Source organism: Peromyscus californicus, unplaced genomic scaffold, assembly GCF_007827085.1.
Source record: "Peromyscus californicus insignis strain IS unplaced genomic scaffold, ASM782708v3 Scaffold_21__1_contigs__length_65335640, whole genome shotgun sequence".
NCBI classification, from domain to species: domain Eukaryota; kingdom Metazoa; phylum Chordata; class Mammalia; order Rodentia; family Cricetidae; genus Peromyscus; species Peromyscus californicus.
The window spans coordinates 17,337,499-17,363,054 of record NW_026294514.1 but is presented as its reverse complement, the minus strand read 5'-3'; the positions used below and the strand labels follow the sequence as shown (position 1 = coordinate 17,363,054).

Genomic DNA, 25,556 nt, shown 5'->3' with positions numbered 1-25,556 from the left:
TATCAGGGTGAAAGCTGAAAGATCAGAGAAGCAGAAAGTCAGCCACTATTCTTACCTCTATGAAATCCTCAGCCTAAACAGAGTGAGTTCTTGTTTCCTCACGCCTTCTATACCTTTCTCCGCCCTGCCATATTACTGGAATCAAAGGCATGTGTGCTTCCCAAGCAAAGGCATGAGATCTCAAGTGCTGGGATTAACGGTGTGTGCCACCACTGCTTGACCTCTATGTTTAATCTAGTGGCTGGCTCTGTCCTCTGATCCGCAGGCAAGTTTTTTAGGGCACACAATACATCATCACACATAAATGCTCTAGAATGTAGGACTCTTCTACCTTTTTGGTAGGAGATGTGGAATTGAAATGACCCACATGAGATAATTATTCACAATGCACTGGTTAAGCCAATTAAAGTTTTTAGTTCTTTTATTAATGGCTAGAACAAGAGTGGGCTCGTGTCTCTGAAAAGTCTCCTGGTGCCCAAGCTAAGGGGTATGGCATTTTTAAAAGCAAAAATTGCAAAGACCATAATTTACCTCGAAGTTAGGTAAGGGTCAGTGTGTCCTTGAAAAGTTCATTCCTGGCAACACTTAGTAATTATTTCAGACATAGCATGACAACTATTTTAAAATCATATCTTCTTTAGTTACTTTATCTAACTTTAATTATTTTGGTTAATACATCCAGAACATGCAAATACATCAAGGCCATGCAAATCTCAAATGTGTTGCCAAGGCGGACACAACTATGGGGGTGGGTGGAAATGGAGGGCTGAGAACTGTTTAAGCAAACCCAAAACGGAGTTGGAACACGATGGTGTTACCTTAGTCATTTCAGAACAGAATCCAAGCTTATACTGCCCAGTGCCCTTTCAGAGAGAGATGGTAGAACTCAGGAAAGTGTAGGCATCTAGATAAGACATTGCACTCGGTTAGGAATACAGATTGCTACTTGAAAACAAGGAGTTTGGCCAGAAAAATATGCAGATAAAGCATGAAGTTATGTGCCTTGCAGAATGGTTCCTTTCATGAATTGATGAGGAAATGGGAACTTACAAAGCATAGAAAAGACTAGCTACAGAGTTCGAAAGAAAACCTGCAGAATATCCCACCATAGTGATGCTCTCCAGGACTTACTCCACAGGAAGTGGAAACAAGCAAGAGTGATAAACACTACCAGGGTCAAGGAGAAAGAATCAAAAATTACTCATTGTATTAAGGACTTCAAGGTCTTTACTTGTTTATATTTAACTTATATTTAATACAATTAATATAAAATATATTTTACATTGCATATTATATTGTATACAATAGAAACATATAATTAATACAAAAATACATAATTTATATTTAGTACAGTTTCCTGGGAAATTGTGAGAGATGCTAGATTGTAGTGGAATAATAAATGAATGAAAATATAAGAGCCAAGGGTGGCAAGGACAGAAGATTTTTAAAAGATTGTTTTAATAGAAAGGGACACATAGGGCCAGGCAGTGGTGGTGCACGCCTCTAATCCCAGCACTCAGGAGGCAGAGCCAGGCGGATCTCTATGAGTTCGAGGCCAGCCTAAGCTGCAGAGCGAGATCCAGGACAGGCACCAAAACTACACAGAGGAACCCTGTCTCAAAAAACAAATAAAAATAACAGAAAGGGGCACATGGAAAGCAATGCCCGGGGAGAGGAGACGTGGACTTTTTGTTGTTTAGGGAGGAGAAACTGAAGTTTAGTTAAATGCATTAAAATATGCTTGAAAGGAGACACTAGAAACATAACTAAGCGTCTAATGGGATGGGAGTAATTTGTTGAGCAAGGCTTCCAAGAAGACAAAGCGGAGGTGGTCAGAGGACAAGTGGACTCCTTTTCCTTTGGAAACTTCTCCGTTCTTTATATCTGTCTCCCCATTATCTTCTCAGTGACGTCTGGGCAGAAGGAATCCAGATGCAGAAAAGGCAGGTAATTGAGGTCATCTCGGGTACAGGGCTTTTACAAGCTAATTTCCCAGGAAATGGACAGGATAATTAAACGTGAGCCATAAAGGGGCTTTGAAGTAATTAACAATGGATTTGAACTGGACAGAGAGACTTATCCATACAGAGGTGTTGAGAAGGATTGATGTTGAGGGGTTTGTGGGGTTGGGGGACAGGCACTTAGCCTGTCCTCCTAAACTGACATCCACCTGACTCTCTGGGATGGTTTGACTTCTTAAGTGTTCCGCATGGCAAAATATGCATCTGAAGCTCTCCCTTGGCACCTGCACCTCAGACTGGACATCAGACACCCTGCCAGTCACATATACCCGCATGTCCTGCATCCCTCCTAGTACACTTGTCTGAATCCCTCACCCATGGTTTCTCTCCAATAAGGCCAGCCGGAAAATAGACGTCAGCCCCTCATTCTTCCTCCTCCCTCAGCTTGCCCACAATTCTGGACCATACCATCAAATCTAAAAGGGAGCACATTTCCACTCCTTTCCTCACACTTTACCTTCCAGTGTTTGGGGTTTGTTTTTTTAAACATTAATTTCTTTGTTTTACGTGTGTGGGGTTGGGGGAGGAGTGCCCGCAGAGGTTAAAAGAGAACTTGCAGGAGTTGGTTCTCCCCTTCCAGCATTCCTGGAGATCACACAAGTGCCTTTATCAGTTAAGCTGTCTCACTGGACTCTTAGTGGCTTCTAATGAGTAGCTCACTGTTAGTATGTCATGCTTAAATAGTATGGTACAGTCTCTTATGTAGTACAGCAGAGTACTAGAGGAGAGTAAATATTTAAAACATCGCTTTGTCCACAAAATTTTATAATGTAAGACTCTGGCCTATGAAATGTTCCTTGTTTTTTTATTACTATAACAAAAATAGATGTCTGTGTTACAGAAGATTATTTTGTACTTTTGTTATAAAAGTATATTAGAGTCATGGTGCATTCTCTAGGTGTCTGGCAAATCCTCATAACAGCATGGCAATTTGTATGTGTTCAAAGAAAGCTTAGCTAACTTAAACTCTTCTAGGGAAAGCAAACTGCCCATATTATGCTAAGGCGGAACTCCTGGCAGACTACTTACAGAAGAATCTTCCTGATTTTCAGATTTTTAAAATCACACAGCATCCTGATGTGTGGGAGGTAAGAAGCTTTACAGTTACTAAATGCACTTATGCAAGAAAGTGTTCTACTTTGATTAAATGCTGGCTGGTGTATCTTTTTGGCTTCTGATGATGACTATATTCTGATGATAATCTATTAATGGCATTTGGATACTAGTAAAAATGAGTTCCTACTTATCAGTCTCAAAACATGGCTTTTTGCTAATACCTAATAGCACAAAGGAGACTCCAGTAAGTGGAATAAATGTGTTGGCTCCACTCCGACCATACCAAGAAAACAGGTAGTTTGTACTTCACTACTTAACTTTTTCTTTCTCCTTCACATGGAGTCCTAATGGTATGAGGACTTATTTATTTGAGATATCCCTATCTGTGGCTGTGTTGCCCCCTGAACAGACTTCAAGATGGAGATTTTGCAGATTGAATTATTACTGGAAAGTGCTCCCAGGACATCCTGAGAGGAAAGGAAGATGGAGGCAGCAGCATTAGGCAAAGAGAGGAACTACAGCAGAGAAGTCAGGGGGATCCTACAGGAAAAGCATGGTGGGGATCCCTTCAAAGGTGTCCCCCATGTTGAAGAAAGGTAGCTGAGCTTCCTGCATCAGCCACTCACCTGATGTGGGCTGCCCCAAGAAAGAGGGCTTAATCTCAGTCAATCCCTTTAGCTGAGGTCAGTCCTAGAGAGAGATTCAGCAGTTAAGCCTTTGGCCTCTAGTATCCCTAGTGACTGAGGGCACATGTGCCTTGGTTATAAGAGGGAAGGAACCTGGACTATGGACGACTGTCTGCTACAGTCCACCCACTGTGCCTCCGGATCCATGTGCTCCATTAAGTAAATTCACACCATCTGGTAACAGCTCTACTGGGATTCAGATCAAGATCTTTCCCTGGGAAGACTTTATTAAAGGAAGGTTTGTTAATGAACTGTATTCCCCATTGCACAGAGCTTCAGAGCCAAACTGGCACTCATCTCTCTTCCCTGCCATCCATTAGAGGTCCCCCTCTACTGCTCTAGGCCACTTGTTAGGTATAATGACCTAGTTCTGTGTACTTAAGGGACATGAGCCCCAGTCCCTTTTGAAAGACACGGCTATTACACTTTCCCTTGTATGGTCAAAATTGAGCAGAACATCGCCAAAGATGCCCAATGGTAACCTAGATGTTGAATATTTTTTACCCTGGGTGGTAGCTGTTGTACATTCTTCTGATTAGCAGGCCCAGCTACCCTTCCACAGCAGTAACTTCTTTCTTTGCCTGCTGGTCTCTCCTCTCACTGTGACCAATGTCAACTGTAGCTTAAAGGTGAGAGTCTTTTTACGTCCTCTGATAGAAATGCTCATCTTTGGAAATTTAAAACCTTCCAACTCAGACAGGCTAGAGTAAAGAAATTTGGGGAAGCATAAATTCTCCAAGAGGGAGCCTGGGAATGATGGTGAACAAGGTCTTTCTTAATTCTGCCCTTTGATTCCCGAATTCTAAATAGTCTACCCAACAGAGGGGAACACTACATTGATATATAATACGTTTTATGGCCTGAAGGAGCAGAACCATTCTTGCCGTATGTCAGTCTTCTAGCTGGTGTCCGCAGCCTTGCTGGCCTGCCCTACCCCTCTATCAAGATGTATGATAGAGACACTGTACCCCCTAGTGATATGCTCGACCCTGTACCTCTTTTCTTATAAAGTGATCCCTTGGGTTCAAAGATGTGTGCAAGCCCTAGAGGTGGCAGGTCAAACATTTTGTAAGTGCTTAGGCAGGGTTTCTGGTAAAAGCACTCCAAGCAGGAAAGGCCATCTCCTGCCCAGAACATATGCTGATTTCCAATCTAGACGAATCATTTTCCTTTACGTTGTGGAGAGAACCCAGTGTCATCTGTCTTACACAGAGGCAGGTTGATGTCCTCAAGGGATGGTGCCATTACCAACCACTAGCTAGCACTGGTCTTTGTTGCTGGCACACTGACCACTTAGCCATGGTAAGAACTATCTAGGCTTTTAAGACTAGAGGTCCTTCTCTGGAACTGTTGTCTCACTTCTTGTGAGGCCGTTTGCCTAGGCATGTCCAAGTTAGCACGTCTGTGGGGCTGGTTAGCATTCCTCTCAAACAGATGCTCTCTGGTGGGCATCTCCCCCATCCTCTGGACTCCCATATCTTATTATTCCAGTTGGTTGCCCCACAAGGTGCCTTCCCTTTCCAGTACATTTCATGTGACTCTGGTGAATGAAGTATTGTCCGGGCCCCCCAAAATGTAGTTGAGTAGCAGTGTATCCTGATTCCCACAGTGCTGTGCCCACTAGCCTTTTTTAATTAATTAGCGTAGGTACTTGTGAATTTTGTGGCGAGGCCTGCATGTGCTGAGATGTAAGGGAAGATGAGAGAATATTTATTTGCCGAGTCCATTCTATCCTTCAACTCTGCGGGTCCCAGAAATGGAACTCAGTTTGTCCGGCTCAGTGGCAGTCACTTTCACCCACAGAGTCATCTCACCAGCCCCCCACTACCCTTTGACCCCTTCTTCTACTATCTCCCTTGGCAGATTTATCATTTTCACATTCTGTGAGTCCTCATTTTCTCCAAACTTCTGACCCCCAGTTAGGCAATACATTGCCACTGTACTCTGAGAACCTCCCAAAAGTGCAGAGGCGTGATTCCCACGGAAGGAGTCTCCCTGCCCGTCTTTATGTTCCACCCCAGATTCAGGACTCTGAGAATTCAGTCCCACCCACTCCTCCAGCTGCTGAAAGGACAGTCCCGTATCCTCCTTGGTACAGTCCTTTAGGGTGGACCACTTTCTCCCCTCACCCAGTGTGTCCCCAGGCAAGCTGTGCAGTGATTCAAGGGACCACATTGGAAATCTCAGTCTTCTTGCTTTGGGATGAAATAAGAGCATGGACATCTGCAGCACCAGCAGGAAATCAAGTTTGTTTATGAGGTGGCCTCGGTATACGTGCCTTCAACAGTGGAGCTTTAGGACTACTCAAGTTTACCTTACCGATGAGAATGCTGTCCCCTGCTGCTTCTCAGATCATGTCACTGAAAATCTTGGTTTACCCAATCCAGATAATGCTAACTTAAACTTCTTTCTGATAAGTTTGATAAGAAGTCCCCCGGATAACTTTTAGCTCATTAATTCAGTCTAAACCATAGAAACCATGATCATAGATTTGAAAAGCAGAATTAAAATTTATGTGGTCATAAACTAGAAATAACTCATATATAATAAAAATCAGTGTTTTTTTTAAAATCAGCCAACTTAGAATATCTGTCCTCTCTTTAAGTTAAAGACATGCACTTTAGCAAAGGAGTAAGCTACTGCACTTGATTTGGCCACTGGATTTGGAGAGTATTACTTGTTATTTATCTCATCACTATTTTCTTTATTTCATCCATTCACTCTTTGGTTGGGTGGTTGGTCATTTGTTTCTTTTATTGAGATGGAGTCTCACTGTGTAGCCCTGGCTGGTCTGGAAGTTGCTATATGGAGCAGGCTGGCCGGGGTCTCACAGGCTGGCCGGGATTCACCTGCCTCTGCCTCCCCGATGCTACAAGTAAAGGCATGAGCAACAAAGCCCACCACCATTTTCTATGTTTCTATTTTACTCTTTGAAGATATCTGAATGTATTATGCACACATGGTAGCATTAAAAACAAGTGGATACTTCATTGTTTAAATCCAATAATACGGAACTGAATTCTTAGGCAGATTTAATATATGACTTTTATTGGAGTATTTTCCCACAGGAGTGGCTGGAAGAGATTTGTGAGGAGAACAAGTGGGATCACAGTACCTCCCCCATCATCTGGAGAGAGCTGCTGGACCGTGGAGGCAAGGGCTTACTTTTGGGAGGGTACAATGAGTTCCTGGAGCATGCCCAGGTAGGGGGCTTGCATCCCTTATCTGCTCAAACATCATTGCTTTCTAAGCCATTATACCCTCTTTCTCCCAGTCTGTTTTGCATTCTAGTCTTTGTCTGATCGCGCTCTCTTTCCTGAGGTTGAGTTTTTCTTTCCTGATGTTTAGCTTTACTATGGTGTCACTTCCAGCATGACAACCGACCTGATGATGGTCATTGCTAAAGAGAACCTGCAGGCACATATAGAAGAAGAGCTGGAGAAAGAAACCTTGAAAGATCTCGTCAGCCCCCTGCAGGTCTGGATTGCCAGGTGAGAGAGTCAAGCCCCGGGATTTACGAGCCTGGATCTTTATTTTTAGAAAAGACATTGGGATGGGATTGATGCAACGATGAAAGAATACCAAAACAGGTTCGAGATGCGCGTGTGTGTGTGTGTGTGTGTGTGTGTGTGTGTGTGTGTGTGCGTGTGTGTGTGTGTGCGTGTGTGTGTGTGTGTGTGTGTATTCACAGGTCTGGGTTGGTGCATGTATACAAGTGCTTCTGTGTCTCTGTCCTTCAGCATCCATCCCCCATGCGATTTAGGATTTACAGGTAGACATGTCGTCACACAATCTGAAGAAACTTCCCTGGCGTGCGTCCTCTCTGATGGTTGCTCTCCCCCTCTTCCCCGCTGTGGTTTCCTCAGTTCTTCCTCATGCACTCATGAACTGTCGGCAGCCCTGATCCCCGAGGTCTCTTCCTTCCTCCTTCTCAAGTGTGCTCCTCCCTGTCCCCACTCGTCACTCCCTCTCTTCCCGTCTCTGTGCTTCCACCCCCTCCGTGGAGCTCACACTGTCCTTCTGACAACATGTAGTACCCTAACGTATGCCTGCTTCAAAGAAGTGTGTGTAATTATGGGATACTACAAACCCTGAAAAGATTCTGAAATTGGACCGTACACACCCATGACCCTCTCCAAAGTAAAGGACTGAAATGGATACCACCACTGTACCCTCCCCAAGCCCACCAAGAGCAACAGACGTTCTCAGATGCAATTTCCAGCTCCTCACAGTCGATCATCGCTGAAGCAGGAGATCCAGGAACAACTGGTGTCAGATAGAGCACACAACCTGTGCTTATCCTAGCCATCGCTGTAAGGACTTTTCTTTGTGAGACCGTGGGAACGATAATCTGCCCCCAAATAAAAGCATTCACTTGTAGATAAAGGCATGAAAGACAATGGCTAACTGAAGCATACATTGCTGCAGATGTCTTTCTGTATGCTATGAATATGTGTTGCCCTGATTGGTTGTTTAATAAAAGCTGTTTGGCCAATGGCAAGGCAGAATAAGGTTAGGCGGTACTTTCAGATTGGAGAGACAGGAGAAGAACGGAGAGGAGAGGGAGAGAGACACACCAGCCTGCTGCCCAACAAGCAACATGCCAACAGACTGGTAAAGCCATGGAACACGTGGCAAAACATAGATTAATAGAAATAGGTTAATTTAAGATGAAAGAGCTAGCTAGCAAGAAGCCTGCCATAGGCCATACAGTTGATAATTAATATTAAGCCTCTGAATGATTATTTTATAAGCGGCTGAGGGACCACAGGGCTGGGCAGGACCTGAGTGAGGAATGCAGGACCTTGGGGGCCGGGTGGGACCAGAGAAATCTTTTGACTACAATACATCTTTGTCTTTTCATGAAGTAGCATGGATACATAAGCACAACAATCAGAAAGGAGTTTTTGTTTGCTTGATTATTTATTTTTGTTTTGTTTTCTGCATGTGAGAGAACTCTTTTATTTGAAACATCTAATACACCAGCAAATTCTTATTTTGTGGTATCACCAGATGACAAGATGTAGTGAGTAGTGAGACTTTCTCATTCCACTTTTGATTCCTAGCCACATCTGTGCAAGTGTGAGAGTTTTCATGTAAAATAGTGAATCATCCTATGGAGCACATGCAGAAATATCTGTTAAGAATAAAATGCATAAGTGAGCAAAAAACCTAACCATTTTCCATCCAACTTTTGCATTTAACCAGTGCAAGTGCTCATGTGTGCTACCACATAATTCCCCTCTTGGCAAGTGGAGAAGTGTTTGGGATGGACACGAAGATCAGCCTGACCCTGTTTGACCGGGAGCAGATGGAAGACTACCTGAAAACCCTAGTGATGGAAATTGAGGACTTGGCGTCACCCATCCTCCACAGTGTCTCCTTATGCACTAACACAGAGGAGGCCTTCCATCAGGCCCAGGTCATCATCATCCTGGATGACAGCACAGACGAGGAGGTGTACACCCTGGAGGGCTGCCTGAGAAGCAGGGTACCCCTGTGCCGCCTCTACGCTTACCTGATGGAGAAAAATGCTGACGAGTCTGTCAAGGTCATCGTGGGAGGGAAAGTCTTTGTAAACCTTAAAACGGCCTTGCTTATGCAGTATGCCCCTCACATTGCAGGCAACATCATTGCCGTGGCGCTGGGGGTAGAAGGGCAAGCCAAAGCCAAGGTGGCCCGGAAGATGAGAACAACCTCAGCCAGTGAGTGACCACCTACTGCTGTCTTGTGTGTGTTGATACATGGGTTCAAACAGCAGGGAGAGAAGTCTGCATCCCGCAGGACCATCCAACCCGGAGGTGTGGCCAAGAAGTAAACACAGATGTCAGGAGCATCTTAGGAGGGATGGATGGAACCAGTATGGCCCTCCCTCATTCAAGGGATGCTACCTACACTACCCCATCCTCTTACCTAGCTTTTTCCTGGGCATACATGTAGTGGTCCAGTTTAATTCATAAACCCGGGGCCGGAAGAGTTTAACAATAATAAATAGTGATAATCTAATAAACCAATGACAGCAACATACAGTAATTAAAGTGATCTAAAAGTTACCCACTGCTTATATTTGGAATTTTCCATATAATGTTTTAAAGTACAGGGCTGGGATTGTAGATCAGTTGGAGAACTCTTGCCTAGCATGCATGAGAGTCCAGGCCATCTCCAAACCTGCTGCAAACTCCATTAAAAAAAAAAAATGTGTGGTTAACTGAGGCAACCCTGGAATGTGAAGCTGTGGATAAAGGGGGTGATGATGCAAACTTCCTTTCACATATTTTTATGACTTTGTCCATCATTATAAAATCAGCAAATATTTGTTGTAATAAGATCTCTATTAGTCAAGCGATAATTTTAAACCCAATATCCTATTTTCCCATTATAATAATGGGGAAAGTAGTGTGTGTTGTTTAAAAATTATCAAGGCTATGTTAAAACATCTTTGCCTCCTTTCCCACTCATATGACTCTGAGCAATCAAATTGCTGTACCTCAGATTTATCATCTTTAAAAACCAGCAACTCCCTCCCAGAACTCATGTGAAGATCCAATGAGACAATAATCACTTTTCTATTGTGACGAGACACAGTCACCAAGGCAACTTAGAAAAGAAAGCATTTGACTGGGGGCTTGCTTACAGTTTCAGAGGGTGAGTCCATGATCGTTGTGGCAGAGAGCATGGCAGCCGGCAGGCATGGGCTGCAGCAGTAGCTGTGGGCTTACATCTGATCCATAAGCACAGTGAGGCACAGGTGGGGAAGTCGGGGGTGCTTTTGAAACCTCAAAGCCCACCCCCAGTGACACACCTCCTTCAGCAAGGCCACACCTCCTAATCCTTCCCAAACAGTTCCACTAATGGAGGACTAAGTAGTTGAGCATATGAGCCCATGAGGACCATTATCATTCAAACCACCAGACAGTATTTCTAAAGTGCCCATAAAAGTTGCCTGATGCATGGTAGAATTTAGAAGGAGATTAAACTTACATGTTTATTATATCAAATTAAATTTTGTTTTTGATCTTTCAATTGGTAGATCTCAGAAGCATATGAAAATGAGAGTGGATCACATTTAGTATATTTTAGCTCTTTGCATCCTCTAGTTCTTTGTGTCCTTATGACAGCATCCCTGAGGATGAAATTATAGCCATGCTGGAAACAAAAGTTGGGGAGACAGCGGATGTGAGCTGTCCACAGTCCAAGCCAATGCAGTGCAGGATGCCTGTGAGGACCTAACAGAGTCAGTGCTGCTGGTCATCTCTTTGCAGAAAAGCTCAGAGTTCTGTCTTCTTGTATCAGCTTCACCGTCCTACCCTAAAGCTTATACTAATAGTCTTCTTCCTACAAGAAAACAGACAAGAACTTAATCCCCAGGATACAGATTACAGGTTAAGTACCTAGATTGCTAGCTAGGTACTTGTCACAAACTAAAGTCATCTGAGAGGAAGGAACCTCACCTGAGAAAGTGCCCCCATAAAATGAGGCTGTAGGTCACCCTGTAGGGCATTTTCTTAATTAGTGATTGATGTGGGAGGGCCCAGCCCATTGTGGGTGGTGCCATCCCTGGGATGGTAGTCCTCTGTGCTGTGAGAAAGCAGGCTGAGCAAGCCATAGGGAGCAAGCCAGTAAATGGCACTTCTCCATGGCCTCTGCATCAGCTCCTGCCTCCAGGTTCCTGCCCTGACCTCCTTCAGTGATGGACTACAATGTGGAAGTATAAGCCAAATAAACCCTTTCCTCCCCAATAGTTTTGGTTATGATTTCATCACAGAAATAGTAGCCCTAACTGAAACAATGGAGTAATTGAGTAAATAAATGAAATTATTTTTAAATTGCATAAAGCCTTTCCAGAAAATCAATAATTGTAGAATCATACATATTAAATTCCAGTCCTTGTTTTCTCCAGCTCAAATTCTTTCATTTTTCTCCACAAATATATAACTACCACATGACTATATGATATTGTTTTCTCATTCATCCCCTCTATCCTTAAATGTTGTAATATATAGGGCTGGTTTGTTTTCTCCTAAACCTTGTGTGTTTGTTTGTTTGTTTGTTTTTTGAGGCAGGGTTTCTCTGTGTAGCCCTGGCTGTTCTGGAACTCACTCTGTAGACCAGGCTGGTCTTAAATTCACAGAGATCTGTCTGCCTCCGTCTCCTGAGTACTGGGATTAAAAGTGTGTGCCACCACTGCCCAGCCCAAAACTTCGTTTCTAAAAGTTCCTCCGATGAAGAATATAATCACCATTATTTTACAAGTGATAAAACCTGCCCAGAGAGTTGCCATTTACACAGATTTCTGTTTCAGTCTAGAATCAAAAGTGCCTTGTGAAAATCTGAACAACTGAAAAGTTTCCCTTGGGGCAGGGGAAACATCTCAGTCAGTAAACTGTCAAGTGTGATCACGTGCATCTGTAAGCCTAGCACACTGGAAGTGCAAACAGGTGCATCTCCAGGGCTCACTGGCCGGCCAGTTCTGTCATTTCTTAAGAGACACAGTGGAGAGTGCCTGAGGAAGATTCCCAGTGCAACTTCTAGCTTACATGTGAACACTCATCCAAACATGGTCATGCACTGTGTGTGTGTGTGTGTGTGTGTGTGTGTGTGTGTGTGTGTGTGTGTGTGTAAGAGGGGGAGTGAAGTTGAGCAGCACAAACGATACAATTTTCATTAGCAATTTCTTTCATGGCAGGTTCCCAGTATTCTTTAAATTACTCATCTAGCTCACCATTCACAAGGCATTCCTAGTGACTACCAAGCCCTGATAATTGGAGAGGTGAACCCCAGCTTCTGCACAGGTTAGAGAGCTTGGGCTTCAGTGGACCAACCCTAGAAAAAATATACAGACTAAGCATTGCATTTAAGTAAATTTTATATTGACAAACTTTATTATGATCATTTCTGATTCTGTTCTGCATAGACATCAAAGATGTGATAATTTGGGGTAATATCAGTGGAAATAACTACGTTGATCTAAGGAAAGCAAAAGTTTACAACTACGAGAGCGCCATTAAGGGACCTCCTGGATACTATCACTCTGTGTTAGGCATGATTTTTGACAGGTACAGTATATTTTTTTAAGTGAAGTATACTAACAGTAGATAAATTAAATGATGTATAACAGTTGAAAGCACTATTAAAACATTTTGTAAAGTTTGCACAAAATAACTTACATTGTTTATGCATGTATGTGTCTGTGTTTTCTATTGAAGAACCAGAAAAATCCACAGAATAGTAACTTGTTGGTCCCCACCCCTGTTTGATTTATTCTAAAATGAAGAACTTTCATATTTCAGGCTATCCTGAAAGTAGTTCATATATTCTGTTACAGTTGTGTCTACTGCAAAGCAAAGCAAAGACAGGTATATATCCAAGTAGAAAACAGTTGAAGCATTTGGAGGAAGAGGCGTTAAGATGATGAGCAGGCCATGTCAGGTTGACCATTAAGTCCCAAGAGAGGCAGAGCTGAAAAGTAGTGTGTCCCAAGAGCAAGAATCCTCCTGGGTTGGAATCCTGTCACCATCACTTATTAGTTGTGTGGCTTTAGGGAAGTTACGTGAAATTTGTGCCTCAGGTTCCCCACTGAGAGGATGGAAATGGTAGCATGGCCTGTCCCGTGGAGAATAAATGGGAAAAACCAATGAATTCATCCAGGGAAACAATGGTGATATTTTATTTGTGCTGGAATGTGGTGATATTTTATTTGTGCTTTAATAAATAAAGCTTGCCTGGAGATCAGAGGAAATAGCAAGCCATTTTAAGTAAACAAAGTAGTCGGGCAATGGTAGCACACACCCTTAATCCTATCACTTGGCAGGCAGGATCTCTGGGTCCTGGCCACACTGGAAACAGAGCCAGGTGTGGTGGCACGTGCCTTAATTCCAACTCTAGTTAACCATGGAGGTCTGGAGGTCTGTACAGACAGACAGGAAGTGACAGAGCTGGACAGGAAGAGGAAGTGATGTAGCTTGACCGAGAGAGCAAATCAGATGGCAGAACAGCAAGGCATATAGACACGGGTAGACAGGAAGTAACCGGCATTTGGAAGCTGCAGAGTTGGTGAGGTAAGGTTGGCTGGTGGCTTTCCCTATTTCCCTGATCTCTCCCAGGCTTTAACCCCTATGTTTAGCTCCATATTTTTTATTTAATAAGACCATTCAGAAATTCATCTACAGGAAACACTGGTATCGTGATGAGAAAGGAGAGCAGCCAGAGCCCCTCTGAAGCACTTTTCTGTTACCCTCCCCAGTTCCCCAACTGCAGCTTTTCCTTCATCCTTTATCCCCCCACTCCCCTTCAGACCAGGGCATTGTTATCCATGCCTAGGAACAGTGTGTGCTGGGCTCCCTCTCCCAGAGTCCAGTTTCTCTGCATGTGCTGCTTGAGTGGGGTCCATGGTACAGGGATCTGGGGCATTCACTGACTCACTAATAGGGTAAACCTTGCTCTCACCCAGCTGGGCTCATACCTGAGTTTATACTTCAAGACCATAAAACATATTACCCCAAATCTCAATGTGATAATTCACTGTTTAATGGACATACTTCATTTTAAATGAAGGATATGACTGGTCCCAAGAAAGCATCTACATATGATTAATTACTTGCAATGAAAGAAATTGTTTCTATAACCTTTGACCTCTTTCCAGTGTTCCATATTTTATTACTACACTTCAGACTGAAATTTGGTGGTTCCTTTCTGCCCAATTGCATTGTTTTCTTAGGTAATAAGGACACCTGAAGAAAAGGTATGTGGGTCACATTCCTGTCTAGATGGTGCATATAGCTCCCTAGACTGAGTTCACCCTTTCCATCCCTCTCTCTGCTGTGAAATTGCTTTTTTTCTTTTCTCAAAGTGAATGGATAAAAAAAGACTTTGTGATGATGCTTCAAGAATTGAGCAACACTGGAAAGGAATTTGGAGGGATTTTGGGTGCACACAGCATAGCCACCACACTGAAGTACTGGTATCAAGGCTCACCACCTGGAGAGATTGTTTCCTTGGGGATAATGAGTGAAGGTAATAATTCCTGTAGCATGGTATATAAGTTGTGCAGATTTTAATAGTACCATAATTCATTCATTCATTCATTTATTCAACTGTTCATTCAAAAATTCAACAGTATTTATTGCGAATGTACTAGAGAGGCAGACAAGGATTACACCTGACTTCTGCCTTCGGAAAGTGATGGAGTCAAGGAGAGCCAGGTCTCAAGAAGTAGTCTCATGACATTTTTCTCTCTGTATCCAGCTGAGAAAGAGAAAACCAAATCTATTCTAGGCAGGGAGCAGGTAGTCAGATCAAGCTTCATGAAGAGAAGGCATTGCAAAGTCTCGAAGTCTTTGACGCTGACCTGGAAGGCCAGTGTGGGAGGGCACTGAACACAATAGCAAAGACTCAGAGCCAGTATACAAAAGTGCAAGGAGACCCATTCTTCTGGAGATCAGGTAGCACTGGAAATGTGGAAAGGCTGCTGTAGTCGAACTTTAGCTCCCCAGTAATAACACAGAGGCTTCTTATTAATTATTAATTTTATTATTATTAATTGTGAAAGCTCAGCTGATAGCTTGGGCTTGTTTCTAACTAGCTCTTATAACTTAACCCATTTCCATTAATTTACTTTCTGCCACATGGCTTTACTACCTCATCTCCATAGTGCCCATCCTGCTTGCACTATGTCCCTGGTGTATCTGCCCTTCCTCTTCCCAGCATCCTCTGTGCCTGGAAATCCTGCCTAGCTATTGACCATTCAGTTTTTTATTAAACCAATCAGAGTGAAACATCTTCACAGTGTACAAAGAGATTATTCCACATTTCCCCCTTTTTGTCTGAATAAAAAAGAAAGGTTTTAATTCTAACACAGTAAAACTGTATACAATAAGAACAATTATCAGGTAAGAATTACATTTACAATGCCCAATCCATTTGCATTTCACAAATTTGGAGAAAATATCCCATTATCTATCCTATCTTAGTCCAAAGTTTAATACCTAAACCATTTTTTGTCATAACTTGTATTACCATCCTAAAAATATCTTTTTAGATCTTAAAACTTTTTAGATTAAAAAAAAAACTTGAGGTTTTACATTTCTCAATCTTATAAACCTTACATCTCTTATGTAAATTTCTTTTCTGAATTTGGTAACAAGGAAAACTGTAGAACTATAACCATCTAGTCTTCAATCCCCATCAGAGACCAACAAAGGAGAAAATATTATGTGGTTAAACAGGAAGTGCAGAGCAAGCAACTTCCAAAACTATAAGAAATGACAAAACAACCAGCTGCCCAGACAGTCACCCAAGGTTCCTTTGTAACAATGGAGCATCCATCTTCAGCCTACAGGCCTAGAATACCTGACAGACTTTTTCTGTAAAGCAAGAATTTTTGAAGGACTGTCCTACCTTGTTGACAAAGTTTGGCAGTCACTTTCTTTTGTGTCCTTGTCCGGTTTAGACAGCATACTGTCAGCAGTCAAGGAAAGGGCAGTTTCTTGCCCAAGTAGCTAGCTTTTGCCATAAAGAAAGTAAACTCTATATAAATGTTCTTTCATTCCCATCACCCTTTTATGAAATAGACTGGTGCTGCCAGGAGCAGACATGTCTCACTGTCATGAAAAGCCCTATGTTATTAAAACACTAAAATGTTATATTCTGAAGTCTCTGAAGTGCTTGAAGACCATCTATCTACTTAAAATATGTCTCTGACCTTGAAAATAGACCAAACATGACTATAAGTTTGATTGTTATAGTCAACTACTAATCTATATTTCTTTATTATCCTAAATAGCTTTCAAGGACTAAAATTTTATATTACATTTTTAAATGCACTGCATAGGTACAATATCTTAAACAAGAATAGAAGCATATATATAGTATAACAAAAATAATCTTAAATTTGTATCAATATACAAAAATCCACACCATTATAAAATATTCCTTCCCTCAGAAAGAGATCTTTGAATCTAATCTCCCTTGTTTAACTTTCTCTCTGACCATGACCAATAACAACTTGTAACCAACCCCCCCCCAAACAATGACAAACATCCATAACCAACTGAATGACTGAAAACCATTCCTTTTGGAATGTGGGTGTTGTGTTCTCTAGACTACTTCCTGTTGTCTGGGGGTGCTGACATCTTTAGGGGACCCTGAGAAAATTAGGACAATGGTTAAGTCCTGGCTAGAATAGTCTGTGAGGCTGGACCACCTCAGCTGGCAGTCTTGAAGCGATTCTGGATGTAGAACTCTTAGGAAGCTGCAACAGAGGTGCTCTGAGAGGCTGAATCACCTGGGCCACACATTTTCATTGGTTTTGGGTCCCCTTGCTCTGAAAACACATAAACTTTCAAAGATAGCAAACATATCTGCATTAACACAAGTATGGACTGTGCACTGTACACAAGGCAGCCAAAGATGATTTTTGTTTTATGTTTGAGCAAGAAAATATATGTCACCTGTCCTGTAGTTTTTTTAGGTTTATTTCTTTATGTCTGTAGCCAGGATTTTCAGAGGATACCCCCCCCCACACACACACACCCATAAAATCTGATCTCTATTACCCTTGAATGAGTCCACAGCTTCTCATTTTCTGTGGAAACAAAACCATAACCTCACCCCCAAAGTAACATGTTTTTTTGACTTCCATTTTGAAGCTAAGGCATTTTTAAAATGTATAGGTTGATTTAATTTGGTAGTTTTTTAAATATAATCCAGTGTCTCTCAACAGCTATTGTTTGCTCATCAGCAATTAAAAAAATTAAAGTCAATACAACACCATATAGGATCCAGACTCCCTGTATATTTCCCATCTCTACATGGCTTATTCTTTTTTTATTATTTATAAATGATTTACTTTTTTCTATGACTGTCTATACTCACTTTCTTTTCTTTCTTAAGCCTACACACAATTTTAGACACACTTTAACCTGTTTGGAAGTTCTTTCCATCTTGATCTGTCTTTACTGAGCATCTACAACATTCTCTGATCACGTGAGACCAATCTTAAACTATGTCAGCTGCCAGCAGGGCTTGGTTTAGTGCATTTCGCTGGTGTGTGCTGGAGGCTGGCTCAGCCTGCAGGCAGAGGCCAGTAGCTGCACCTCTGTATGATGCCAAGCACCAGCCTGCCTGAGAGACTGCAGGACTGGGAAACTACATCTGGCTCTTTGTCCAGAACTTTATTTTGCTTTCTTTGGCCCTATGTTTGGATCTATGAGCCCCCACATTGGATGCCATTTATAGTTGGACTTTTTTGTCAGACCATCAGCTCCCCAATAATGACACAAAGACTTATTATTAATTATGAAAGCTCAGCTGATAGTTAGACTTTTATCTAACTAGATCTTATAACTTAAATGAACCTGTTGCTATTAATTTCTTTTCTGCCTCGTGGCTCTATTACCTTATTTCCATAGTGCTCATCCTGCTTGTACTGCATCCCTGGCATCTCTGCCCTTCCTCTTCCAGCATCCTCTGTGCCTGGAAATCCTTTCAGCTTTTTATTAAACCAATCAGAGTGACACATTTTCACAGTGCACAAAAATATTATTCCACAACAGGCTGCCACCCATCACCAAAACTGCAGAGGCATGCCCTAAGCTAACAAGCATGCATAAGTCTTCCATCATCCTCACAAACTAGAAAAGACAGTGGCTGCTGCTGTGTCCTCCCTCTGTAGGTTCAACCTTAAGCATTTCTTCCTTTTTGTTTTTGTCAATCTTGTTCACTCCCTGATCTTCAGGCCTGGGCCTCTCTGCTGAGTTTTAGCCTCAGTCGATTGGAAACATGACCATGTGAACAGCATGCTGTCAACCCAACATATGGCAACCTGAACCTGCTGGCTTCCTTCCCACTCAGCTCCATCCCTGGCATCCCTTGTGTTATCAATAATGCCACCATCTCCTCCTTGTTCCAATTTCAGTGCAGCTCAGAGACGTCTTCAAAAATCTCCAGTGTGAGAATTAATGTCTGTCTCTCCCCATGCTCACACAACATGTTGTTCCTCTCTCAGACGGATATTCTAATGGACCTTTGTAGATGCATACATCCTCTTCATTAGAATATCCGCACTGAGGGTAGGGCTTCCTCTGTGTCACCTCCACATCTCCATAGGAGAAGTATCTTAGGTGACGCTCGGTCAGAAGTGTACAATGCCTGAACATTGCCACACTGGGTCTCAAGTTGGTTGGTATGTTACCTTTGTGGAGAAACAGGCATTGAAACCCCTCAGCAGATACTCGCTTGACTTGAGTTCAGTTTGCTTTCTAGGATTCATATGGAAGAAGGAGAGGACCTCCAAACATGCACGTGGCACATGCACGTGGCACATGCACACAAACACACACACACACACACACACACACTGTCCCACATACAGGCCAGTAGTGAGCTGTGCCTCCCACAGCCACTGACAGCAGTGATTCTGGTGTGCAGAATAGCAGGATTTAGCAATGTCCTACCTGAAAGTCATTCATAGGAAGTGAACACAATGGGAAGTAAGTATGATTAGTGCGACAAGAACACAGGTGGAGAACTGGAAGCTGGAAGGAAATAACCGGGTCTCCTGCCCACTTCCTCTCCTCTCCTCTCCTTTCCCAGTCCGGCATTCCTTGCCAACATGGCTGCTATAATGTACTGGTTTTATGTCAACTTGACACTAGCTGCAGTCACTGGAGAGGAGGGACCCTCAGTTGAGAAAATGCCTCCGTAAGATCAGGTTACCGACAAGCCTATAAGGCATTTTCTTAATTAGTGATGGATGCAGGAGGACCTTGCCTAATATCGGCAGGGCCACTCCTGGCTGGTGATCCTGGGTTCTATAAGAAAGCAGGGTGAGTAAGCTATGTGGAGCAAACCAATAAGCATCACTCCTCCATGGCCTCTGCATCAGCCCCTGCCTCCAGATTCCTGCTGTTTGAATTCCTTTCCTGAACTCCTTCAATGATCAACAATGGTAATTGTTAGATCCAAAGGAAACTCCAGTTTCCAAAACTCCAAAAGTCAGTTCAAATACCCAGAAATGGGCTCAACCTGGAGTATAGAAGAAGTTCTGGTGGTTAGATAAAAGCCAGAATTCCTCCGGAATTTGTGAAGCTGGTTGCCGTCTACCAAAGAAGCTATTTCCCTTACCTCTGGCAGAACGGACAAATGGCTACTTGCAGTGCCTATTAGCATGCCAAAATGCACGCTGGCCTCCAGGCTCCTCCAGAATCACAAGTACCTGTTACACATTGCAAAGTCCATGCTAACCTCCTAGCCCTTCCCAACCTCCTCCACTACTCCCTCAAGCTTACCTTTCCCCTAGCTGCTCATTCTCCTTATTGGCGCTTGGAAGTCAGGTGATACCTACAGCTCGGTTCTGGTGGGGCATGGTTTCCCCACAGGAATGTAGCAGTTCTGCTCCTGTCTGGAAGAGCCCTTACAGCTCTACTCTGCTCTGCTAAGGGAGTTCCCCCACAGAACACAGCTCTGCTCCTGCTCCCACAGAAGTTGTTATTTCTCTACTCCACTCTGCTAAGCGAGTTTTCCCTGCAGAAATGTAGCAGTTCTGTTCTTGCTCCAGCGAAAATCGTTACTTCTCTGCCCCACCCCACTGGAGTAAAAGAAGTCACCCAAACCTCATTCAAGGGATTTATTGGAAAGGAGGAATCCGAGAGAGTGGCCGCCTCTGCCAGGGTGGAAAAAGGCAGCTCCCGGCTGAACAGGTACAGGACTTACAGAGCTTCTTAGGTGTAGAGTTTTTCTAGGGTGAAGAATTGGTTGGATTTCAATCCCTGAGCTTGGACAAGCTCAGAGATAGGCTATATTTCATCCTCAGGGATTGGTTGGTTTTCGTGTCACGTTGGTCAAGGGCAGAGTATGTTTCTTTGGCTCTGGTTTCAGGGACAGGGTGTGTTTCTCTCACTGGCTTTTGTTTTTACCCTTTTGGCTGTGGTTTCAGGGTCAGTGTTTCTTTGGCAGACCCTTTTACCCTATACTTATAACCTTGCTATTTTTGCTGTCTATCTATCTATCTATCTATCTATCTACCTACCTACCTACCTAGCTACCTATCATCTCTATGCCCCCTCTCTCTTTGCCCCCCCCTTTTTCTCACTTTATTTCTCTGCTTCTGTTTCTCTCATGACCAGGTCCAGTCTACTTCTTTATTTCTCTGCTCTGGACTTTTCCAGATGCCTCTGGGTGTTCTCTCTCCCATATCTACAATAAAAATCTCCCCCCTTAATCATATCATGGAGTGGCTGTGTCATCAGTTTCTACAGTGGTGAAGCATAAACCAAATAACCCCTTTTCTTCCCCAAGTTGCTTTGGCCATGGTGTTTCATCACAGCAATAGTAACCCTGACTAGGATATGTAGTAAGCTAGAATAGAAGGCCAGATTAGACAGGTTGTTCAGGCTCGTGGGTTACATGCAGAGTCATGGAACAGCTATGGGAAACGGGCGCAAATTACACACAAGGCTTGGAAAAGAAAAGCACTTCCTTCCTTGTAGGGGACCAGAATTTGGTTCCCAGTATCCATATCAGGCATCCCACACTACCTGTAACCCCAGATTCAGGGCATCTAACACCCTCTGCTGGCCTCCTTATGTGTATGAATGAGCACACGCGCATGCTCACACACACACACACACACACACACACACACACACACACACACACACACACTCTTAAAATCGTGTACTATGTGTGTCGTTTTCAGTCCTTTTTCCAAATCCTTCTTCATTTACTCGTGGTCTGCCTTGTGTGTGTTCCCTACAGGCCAATTTGGTATTCCCGAAGGGCTCGTCTTTTCTATGCCTGTGAAGTTTGAGAACGGAACTTGGGTGGTTCTTACAGACCTTGAGGACATTTTGCTGACTCCACAGATAATAAACAGGCTCGTAGATGATCTGGTTCAGGTAATGGCAGAGGACTGCAAAGGAGCTGGCCTTGATAATGATCCTCAGATGGTTCTGTAGGCCAAGGTGCGCATGATTTTCTGGGCTCGATTTACATCATATTCCTGAAAACCATAAAACAGCAAAGGTTTGGAGAATATAGCAAAAAGCATGTTATGCATCTGGTTTTATAATTTTCAGTATGCTAAAAATATTTGTCTCAAATCAAGAATCAAAGATTTTTTTCTGTTAAAGAATGATTCAGTGGTTACTGTCATTAAATTCTCTGATTATAAATTTTTCAACAGGAGAAACTTGTTGCACTTGGAGACATATTATCTTTTCAGCCAGTTCAAGAAGGTAATCTCATAAATGTGTTGTTTCTTGAGCTAATGTCAAAAAGGTACTATAAGGATGCAGGGATATAGGGGTGTGGGGATGATTGAGGGATGCAGGGATATAGGGGTGTGGGGATGATTGAGGGATGTAGGGATATAGGGGTGTGGGGATGATTGAGTGATGTAGGGATATAGGGGTGTGGGGATGACTGAGGGATGTAGGGATATAGGGGTGTGGGGATGACTGAGGGATGTAGGAATATAGGGGTGTGGGGATGACTGAGGGATGTAGGGGTATAGGGAAGGCTCGGTGGTTAAGAGCACTGGCTGCTCTTACAGAGGACCTCGGTTGGATTTTCAGCTCCCCCTTGGTAACACACACACATCCACAACTCCAGTTTAAGTGTGTACAGTGCCCTTTCCTGGCCTCCTTTTTCACCAGACATGCGTGTGATGTAAAGATATATGCACAGGCAAAGTGCTCATACACATAAAATAAAAATAAATCTTTTTTTAAAAAAGGTACTATAGGGCTGGAGAGGTGGTCTGTGGGTAAGAGCACTCGCTGTGCAAACATGAAGTTTGAATTGTTGGCACTAACGCAGAAAAGTAAGTGTGGCCACACACAGAACACAGGATCGGTTCTAAACCAGGAGCATGTCTAGTGTTAAGTCTGGAGGAGGGGGTGGCGGTTGCAGATGAAGGTACCTGTGTGGGCAAGGAGAGTATGGGAACAGTGCAGGAGGGAAGACCCTGGAGTGAACGACCGTAATGAAGAAGGGCAGCGTTGGCAATAACTAATTAAAACGGAGAAAAAATATACAGGAAAGGTACAGGGAGTTCAATGGAAGTCAAAGACCAAAACATAACAGAGTCCAGTGTGTGGTTGTAGGATTCCCTAAAAAGATGCCCGGCTGTCTGGATGCAGACAGGGAACATAATATTAGTGTGTTCTTCCATCCCATTTTGTGAGAATGGTGGAATTCGATGCTGTGTTCCAAAAATTATTCTGAGGTTTTTCATACTAACTTTATTTGGAAGAACAAATTATCTCCCAAAAGTTTCTTCTTTTTCTCATCTTCTTCCTTTTTTTTTTAAACTCAGGCTTTAAGTAGTTGCTGAGGTGATTTGGGTCATCAGCATTGAGAATGAGCCCAATCTTGTTGCTTTGCTTAGCATTTGAGGAGGAAGAGGGTAAGGCAAAGAAGTTTCAAGTAACAGTGATAAAGACAGGCTATATTTGGTGGGTCTATATTGCACAAAGAAGGAAAAGCTAACTAGAAATCAAGTTTTCAAAGTCCAGCCAGAGGCCATATAAAACGTATCTAAGAACCTATCAGTGAAAATTCCAACCATCTAAGATGGTTGCTTTCTTTCAGAATGGACTAGTTAAAAAAAAAAAAAAAAAAAAAAAAACAACTGGCAGAAGGCCATTGGTTGAGACCAAAGAGGATTTAGTGGAGTGTGGGTAGAATGTGAGGCTGGGGATTTCAGAGCTTGGCTGATGATCAAGTCCCTAGAACCGAGCCAAAACAAACACAGCCCAGAGGCAGAATGAAGGTGGGGGCTTCAGGTTATAGAAGTCCAAGGGGCAGCTGGTTTTAACATGAATTCTTTTCTTCTTAAAATTTACAGGTCCCCTGGGTGGCTGCCTGGGTTTGGCAGACTAGGGCTGTAATTTTCTTTCTCTAGAAAGGGCTACAAAACTGTCATCCTATATTTGACTCATTGACTGGTAACTGGTCCTAAATTTCCCAACTATACTTGATTATAGAGAGTCTTGCGAAAGAATGTGACTATTCAAATTCAGTGGTATATACTGAATTTTTATTAACAAGGGTCAAGATTGCTTTTTACTTTGTTACTTTTGGACCTTGTATCCACTCCAAAAAAATAAAACCCACTGTCCCAGATCTTCCAAAAATAACGTGAGCATTGCACCTCTGAATTTGGAGATCTCTGTTAATAGCTTGTCAATGAGAAGATTCATGTAGGAGGCTTATGATTCTCTTCAATTATTTTAATATTAGTTTTCTGGCCATTAGACTCTAAACTAAATTTTAAAAAGGTTGAAGGGTCTCTGACCTCTCCACAAATGACAACCAGGAAGAGCACAAGGCCATGAATGGTAAGGAGACTCATGTGGAGAAAAAAAAAGTTCCTTTCAATTTAAGAATTTGCACTGAGTTTCAAAGAAAGGAACTTAACCATCTGCTAGCCATAAAACAGTTAAGATCTTCAAAATCCTCATCCCATACTAAAACATAAGATCGTATTTTATACCTGATCCTAGCCCAAAGACCAAGCTACATGAGATCATATTTTAAAGGCACTAATAAATCTTTGTAGCAAACTACAGGATATTCCTTGAGCTCCATGGAATCTGCTGGTTTCTGTGAGAGGGAGGTTGCCATAGTTAGGGTTTCTATTGCTGTGATAAAACTCTGACCAGAAACAACTTGGGAAACAATGGTTTGTTTCAGCTTACACTTAGACTTGAGAGTCCATCATCAAAGGAAGTCAGGGCAGGAACTCAGAGCAGGAACCTGGAAGCAGGAACTAATGCAGAAACCATGGAGGAATGCTGCTAACTGGCTTGCTCAGTCTGCTTTCTTAGAGCACCCAGGACCACCACCAGCCCAGAGTGGCACTATCCATTGTGAGCTGGGTCCTCCCACACCAGTCATCAATTAAAAAATGCCCTACAGACTTGCCTACAGGCCAATTCTATAGATGCATTTTCTCAATTGAAGTTCCCTCTTCCCAAATGACTCAAGATTACATCAAGTTGACATAAAACTATCAAACACAGAGGTTCTAGCCACATAAATCATGTAGGGAAAGGACCCAAGAGCCTATGACATGACAAGACTCACAGTTAGTTAAACAGCTGAACAAAACAGAGTTTTGTGGCTCAAAATGAAGGAAACATGATTGGCAAGCTAAACACTCAAAGGGAAAAGAAAGATTCATTAACATGAAGGAGAAAACCTAACATGTCTTGAAAATTACTTGGGAACTAAGATGGCTGAAGAGAAATGAATGGGTGTTAGTTCAGGAACAGCACTGTGTTGGTCATGCAGCGTACGAGTTCTAGAGCTCTGCCATACAGCAGTGTGCATGGCTAACAATGCTGTGTTGGGATGCTACATTTTTATGAGGTAGTTTTCATGTCCTATGTATTTTACATCACAAATGGATGAAGCGGGAGGAGGGAGGAGCTATGCCAGGAGGTGAGAGCTTTAAAAACATCAAACAGATACCTGCCTTCAAAGTATCTACTGTTTAGCATGTAAAATAGCAGAGCAAAGAGGAAAAATTCAGTTCTGAGAGATGTCTTTGTTTATTCTGGCCATTATTCTGAAAAAACAGCTGGAAGTTACTTCTCGTGGTTCCAGGGGCATGCTGAGATGCGGGCACTGGCAAATTCAGTGTGTGGTCAGGGCAAGTTTTAGTATTTGTTTCTCTGTCTCCACATGGGGGACAAACGCCAATGAATTCCCATAATTCTGAATTCACGAGGATTCTCTATCCCCTCTAGTCACTTCCCAAAGTCCAGCCTTCCAATGTAATCATGAGAAG

At 42.8% G+C, this 25,556-nt stretch overlaps 1 protein-coding gene across 12 annotated transcripts in view; it reads left to right on the top strand.

The window, feature by feature from the left end:
• The window catches only part of Mdh1b (malate dehydrogenase 1B), a 33,189-nt gene that overhangs the window by 2,930 nt on the left and 4,703 nt on the right, over positions 1-25,556 (top strand). For 4 of the 12 annotated variants that reach the window (XM_052749657.1, XM_052749661.1, XM_052749658.1 and 1 more), the window contains 8 exons: positions 2,997-3,109; positions 6,832-6,966; positions 7,112-7,254; positions 8,972-9,468; positions 12,678-12,819; positions 14,613-14,776; positions 21,518-21,657; positions 21,945-21,996. In XM_052749657.1, the coding sequence (XP_052605617.1) occupies positions 2,997-3,109; positions 6,832-6,966; positions 7,112-7,254; positions 8,972-9,468; positions 12,678-12,819; positions 14,613-14,776; positions 21,518-21,657; positions 21,945-21,996 (1,386 nt within the window). Of the gene's footprint in view, positions 1-1,907; positions 1,948-2,996; positions 3,110-6,818; positions 6,967-7,111; positions 7,255-8,971; positions 9,469-12,677; positions 12,820-14,612; positions 14,777-21,517; positions 21,658-21,944; positions 21,997-25,556 lie in introns of those variants that run through there. The other 8 variants (XM_052749667.1, XM_052749668.1, XM_052749664.1 and 5 more) reach the window with 7 other exon arrangements.